A 6,000-nucleotide genomic window follows, 5' to 3' on the forward strand; every position below is an offset into this window, starting at 1 on the left:
CACATATAAATCTAACCATGAATTGGCCATGAGTTAGCCATTATTAAAATGGCTACCACACATGCTGTTAAAAAGACTGTGTATTAACATTAATAGCCAACCACTATCAATTTACACAACACACAGAGCCATAAAGTAAGCAACCACATTTGAGGTTAGTCTGCTGTGCAAATCCAATATGTGCAGTTAGTTCACCATGCAAATTGCAGATTATTCAAAATCTTAAACAATTAGCCATTATTTCTTTCAGAGGCCAAGGACCTGGCAAATCAGCTGCATTTTCAGCTGCACTTTTCATAAAGAGCTTCCGAGGCTCTGAAACAGAAATGATTCTATGCAATATTGGTATTAAATAATGGACAACCCTTCTTTAGTTTCAATTTATCCACACAGAAAAAGTGAGTATGGCAGTCTGTCTTCCTCATACAAAGTGAATCTTTATCTGTTCTCTGCACTACATATATGAAAAACGTAAGATACTTTACTTACAAGATTTATATGGCTGCCTATCTAATTTAGTAATTTATATGGCAATCAAAAGCCACAGCAACCACTAGATCTGAATGCAATATTTACATATTATTGTTGCTTTTCATATGTGCTACTTTACAATTTCCATAATCTTCAGGAGGGTATATTGGGAACTATAATTCCGGACTTCTTATTTTTTTTAGAATATCAGTATAGTGCATAGACACATTTTGATTATATTGCACAAATTCATTCAATATGCTTACTTTATGACTGAGAACAATCAGAATTCACTAAATCATGACAATGAATTTAATGTGTGGTCTTTAGGGGAAAAAATTCAAATATATGTTTTGGTTAATACTAAAAAATGGATTTAAAGGTTCCCTGCATGTGCAGAAATGCACACCTATACACCTAACAATGTGCTGGGTGAAAGAAGCAACTCATATGGTGTCCCAGTTCTAAGTATTCCTGGATTCTCTTCCTCTTAAAAAAAAAAATCCTACAAAGCAGTAGTGTTTATTTTCATCTAGTAAACTTTATAGCAAAAAGTCCAGCTGCTTAATTTTATTAGATTTTTTCATTCACCCAGGCAGTACTCTCTTTGGGAAGAAAAAAATTAAGGACTATGGGTTTCCCCACCCAAATTCAGCCTAAGTCAGCCTGTTAATCAGCAATCTCAGCTTCTTGCAAGTTCATATTGGTCTTTGGGCCCACCACCAAGTTTCAAGTCTGCTGCAATCTGAAATTTGGGAGAAGCAATGGTAAGACCAACCCACAGTATCAGGGTAGGTTTTACCTAGCTTTGCGGCTTCCAGAAAGCAATACACAAAGGGTGGAAGAAACGTTATACAAAAGTGGAAGGCATCAGTGCTATTACCACATGTACCAAAAGCTGAGAAAGCCCCAGAAAAGATACCTTGCTAACAATAGAAGGAAAGGTCTATTGTACTAAAAGTCCTGGCCCTTTGTAGGGCGGTAGCCACACCTCTGGCAATGTCCTCACCCTGTAGCAAGAAGGAAGACAGCTGTTCCTGTTCTACCCCTGGAGCTCAAAGCTTTCCAAGGTGCAGTTTCTAAATTCGGGTGTTGTTTTTTAGGGGAGTGTCTCTCAAGTTTTGGAAATCGTTCCCCGCCTAGATAACACCCGTGAGTCCACGTTCTGGTAGCACCTCGTTAAAACCGGGCTGTTCCCACTTCCTGGATGCAACAAGCACCACGGCAAGAGGAAGAGGAGGTGCGGGAGCGAACCAAGGCACGGAGAGCTTGCAAAGCAAACACGCCGCCGCTGGTTGCTCGCCAAAACTCGCAGTCCCGAACTGCTGCTGCCTTGTGCCGAGCTGTGTGTATCTTCGGGCTTCAGTCATAACGGCTTCGCCCTGGCTGCGGCCAAAGGCGGACCAGCCTAAGGCCTCGGGCGAAAGAGGCACCCAATGCGCGCCACGCCTCTCGCTCGGAAACGCCGTTCGGAATCCAAGGCCGGGGTCGCAGGGTGGGAGCAGAGCAGGCGGCGGTTTTCCGAGCTGCATGGAGGGAGCTACGGTTCTCCCCGCCGAGGCAAACCCATCCCGAAGTGTAACGTGAAGTGGCTACCCAAAGCTTTCCCTCCGCGGGAGCCCAAAGAAAAGGAACGGCGACCAGAACAAAATTAAAATAAAACGCCCCGCTCCCCTTACCTTGCTGGCTGCCGGCGTTCGTCTCCGCGGCCATCCCCCCGTCGGCCTCTCGCGGACTCTTCCTATCTCCGGTGGCGCCCAGAACGGAGGGCGGCGACGTCTAGGCACCAACCCGCCCGTCAACACACCCCACAACGCCGCGCCGCTCTCGCCGTTCGCTTCGCCGCCCGCGCCTGTTATAGGGCGGATTCCAGTTGGCGTCCACGTCAGCTGGGGAGGCGGAAGAGCCACCTGACTGTCTACTGGCCCCACCTGAGCCCAAGGCGGGAAAGTGCTCACCGGCAGGTGAGGGAGCGGGAGCCCAGGTTAGAGTCTAAGAAAAAAAATAGGCCGCGGGCATTGTTGACATCCGTTTCAAGAAGGCCTGGCTCCGAACAAGACTTCCCTGTCAGGAAAAATTAAAAGTGGAGAAAGGCGGTGGGTGCAACAACTCCGTTCTACCAACAATACTGGAAGTAAACGTGCATGGGGAAAATGAACGCGGGCAAGCACTTTCAGTGCAAAACGTTGCTTCCCACTTATCTAAGATTGGAGCGAAGAAGAGTTCCAGCATAAACTGAATCTGGCCATCACTTTTTTAGTTTAGAAAATACCTGCTGGATATTTCCAACCATTATAGTAGGAGCCCTTAACTCTAGACTTGTGCAGACAACTGCCAAGAGCCAAGATGGATTGGAAGGGACCAAAATGAACCCAAAGTGAAAAAATATTTTCAGTGTAAATGTATATACATTTGTAATGCATGCATTAAAAAAGTTGCCCACAGTGATGTGTTCCACTGTTTTTAAGTACACTGAATTATGAATGGTGCAAGTAGAACTGTTTACATCCAATCTAACTCTATGAATATTAAATTTTATCATCCATTTCTCCAAGGAGTTTCAGACTGCAAACTCTGGATCTGCATTATCTCTATCTCCAGGTTAGTTTACAGTGGAATTTAGAGTGATTCAGCTCTAGGCAGTCTGTGGCCTTATTTGGCTCCCAAACCTGTTTTTTGCAGCCCCAGTACCCATCCAATGAAAAACAGTATCATTCTGAAAACTTTTTTAAGATGGAAAAAATGGTAAACATAAGACCTAAAGCAAGCATATCCTCATAAAAACTATGAAAAACAAAAAGTAAACCACCTATCTGCATGATTTAATCCTACCCCACTTGCATAGCCCTGTCTAATCTTAATTGGGGTCTTCAGCTGTTTAAAGGTGATGCACAGCTTTTTTTCTCCATTACAAATAAATATACCCAGAAAGCCAGCCTCTTTCCCTCTTTTTATTGATTTGTATCCCAGCTTTATTATTTTTATGAGTAACTCAAGGTAACAAACATACCTAATAGTCCTTCCTCCTCCTATTTTCCCCACAACAACTTTGTGAGGTGATTTGGATTGAGAGTGATTGGTCACCCAGCTATCATGGCAAAGGCAGGACTAGAAATCCCAGTCTTTGGCTTTCTAGTCTGATGCCTTAACTACTGAGCCAAACTGCCTCTTTCAGAATAAGCAGCAATATACAAATCAGAGAAAATAAGCCAAAGAAATAAAATACAAGAAATGAGAAAATGCATCTAACTTTAGAGAACGCTAACCCGATTCACTGATTCTCATCTTGCTGTCTTTGTGAGGCATCTTTCCTTCCCATCAAAATACAGTACAGCTTTATAATTTCATTGTCTTTAAACGATGGTATTCAAATCAATACCATCTAATATGACTTGTTCTCAACTTATTCACTCTTATTTCATGTTTGCTTGTTTTGTGATTTGATCTTTTTTATTTTCTCTATTAATGGCAAGTGAGGAAACTGCCTTGAACTTCATCTGAAGTAATGTAAATGTATACAAATGCATTAAAAGAATTAATTTGTTTTGTGATCAAATTTAGGACAGATTTTGAAATTTTATCTTCAATGTTTAAAGGTAGATCTGAAGGATTGAAGTTTTTCCCTGATATATCTTAGTAGCTTGCCCTACATTTTCTGGATTTAAACACTTCTAGGAGGTTTTAAAAGCTTGGATCCAAAAATCTGTTTCTATAAATAGAAGTTCTTTTCTGATGCATGGATGGTTTCATCATTTCCACTCCTTTCCCCTGACACTTTCTATAGTAGCTCCTTGTGCTTTCATCCAAGCATGAAGCTGCAGCAATAAAGTAAAATCAGCAAGCCCCAAAAGTACATGTATATAACTACATTCCTTTTATGCCAACAGGAACTCAAATGCAACTGTGTATTTTTATTTAACAGTAAATTCCACTGAGCTTAATGAGAATTTCTCTGTAATTATTCAGAGACATACATAATATAAAATGATTTAATTAAATCTGAAGCAATAAACCATGATCTATAAATCATAGTTGCTAGGTTCACACTTCATGCTAAAGAAATAAATCGCCTAATGACTTAATGTGATATGTGATCTCAGATGTGGCCTACATTTTCATTATTGTAGGAAACCAGCCAGAAACAGGAAACCAGCCAGAAACGGGAAACCAGCTTCTAACTGTAATTTCAAGTCATTGATTTTTTTTTTTAGTAACAGAGCAGGAACTTAAGAAGAAGCTCTAAATACTCTCATTAGCTAGAAGAGCAAAGTAAAAGCAGTGAGGCTGTATTTATATCACAGTGTTACTAACAGCTCCGACAACAACTATGGCATACTGGACACTTTCCCACCCCACAATTCAGGTGCTGTGCTTATGGCTAATGGTAATTGGAGACTATCAATGTTCTATAGTGGGGTAGAGGTTGCGTTATAAACCAGACAAGATAAATCAGGAAGCTTCTCCTGGTTCACTGGATAGGAGAAGGGCTCTGATCCACATAGTTGATTTTCTGCTGCATAATCACATTCTCCTTGGTTGTTTGGGGGGGGGGGGGTGTGCATGAAACCTGGCTGATAGGAATTAGTATTTCTCCCCATCTACTGTTTCACTAAGAGCGGTTCAAGATTACTTTTAGCTACCTCATGTATGGTCTGGGACAAAATAATAGGCACATTAAGGAGACAGACATGAATTTTGGGGGGGAAGTAACAGCAGAAACTTAAGAAGAAGCTCTAGGTACCCTCATTAGCTAGAAGAGCCAAGTAGGAATGAAGTAGGGCTAGGTATGGGTAAGAAGGAACCCTAATCCTTTGGATTTAATGTAATTCAGTCAAAAGGTTTAGGGTTCCTTCTTATCCATACCTAACCTGGAGATCAGAAGTTGATTCCTACAATCTGCATTTTCAGTCACACTGATTGCATTAGCTGTCACTGCCTTAGTTATCTTAGGATGCATGATTATAATGACATGTTTATCTCTACTTCTACCAGTACTGACCATTGGACTACAGGTCTTTGATTTTCCAAAACAAAGTTGCACTTTCCTACTGTATTTCTATGTGCTACTTAGCTAAAAAATGTTCAGAGCAAGCATAGATAATCTGACTTCCTGATCTGTTGCATGTCTCTTTAAGCTGTGTATTGCAATGGTTACTGTTAAGGTATTTAACGTGGACTGTGGAGATCCAGATTCAAGTCACCATTTGACCATGAAGCTCACTGGATGACCTTTGGCCACCCAGTATACACTCTACCTATTGTAATTGTAGTCTGTAGTTCAGACACTAGGATACACATTCCCAGAGTTTCACTGATAAAATCCATTCAGTATTCCCTTAAGTGACAATGACTCTTGAGTCACTAGAGCTAGATTAACTCTTTGCCTCTCTAGACTAGAAAACTGGAAAAATTCTGGGAGATATCTGTAAAGAATAGATTGAAGAATACATTGAACCTCTCCATGTATAAAAAATGAATGCAGATTTAATTGCAAAATGAATAGATGAAAAAGGAGTGGGTTGTGTGGAA

At 41.1% G+C, this 6,000-nt stretch overlaps 1 protein-coding gene across 2 annotated transcripts in view; it reads right to left on the reverse strand.

Moving 5' to 3' along the window:
• Nucleotides 1-2,322, reverse strand: part of TPD52 (tumor protein D52) — a 61,002-nt gene extending 58,680 nt beyond the window's left edge. For both annotated transcript variants that reach the window (XM_026706046.2, XM_087931444.1), the window contains exon 1: nucleotides 2,151-2,322. In XM_026706046.2, coding sequence (XP_026561831.1) covers nucleotides 2,151-2,184 — 34 coding nt within the window. In that variant the 5' untranslated portion in view covers nucleotides 2,185-2,322. The remainder of the gene's footprint in view (nucleotides 1-2,150) is intronic.
• Between the last annotated feature and the right edge of the window lie 3,678 nt (nucleotides 2,323-6,000).

Source organism: Pseudonaja textilis, chromosome 3 (assembly GCF_049901715.1).
Source record: "Pseudonaja textilis isolate UNSWEBS1 chromosome 3, rPseTex1.2, whole genome shotgun sequence".
Lineage (NCBI taxonomy): Eukaryota > Metazoa > Chordata > Lepidosauria > Squamata > Elapidae > Pseudonaja > Pseudonaja textilis.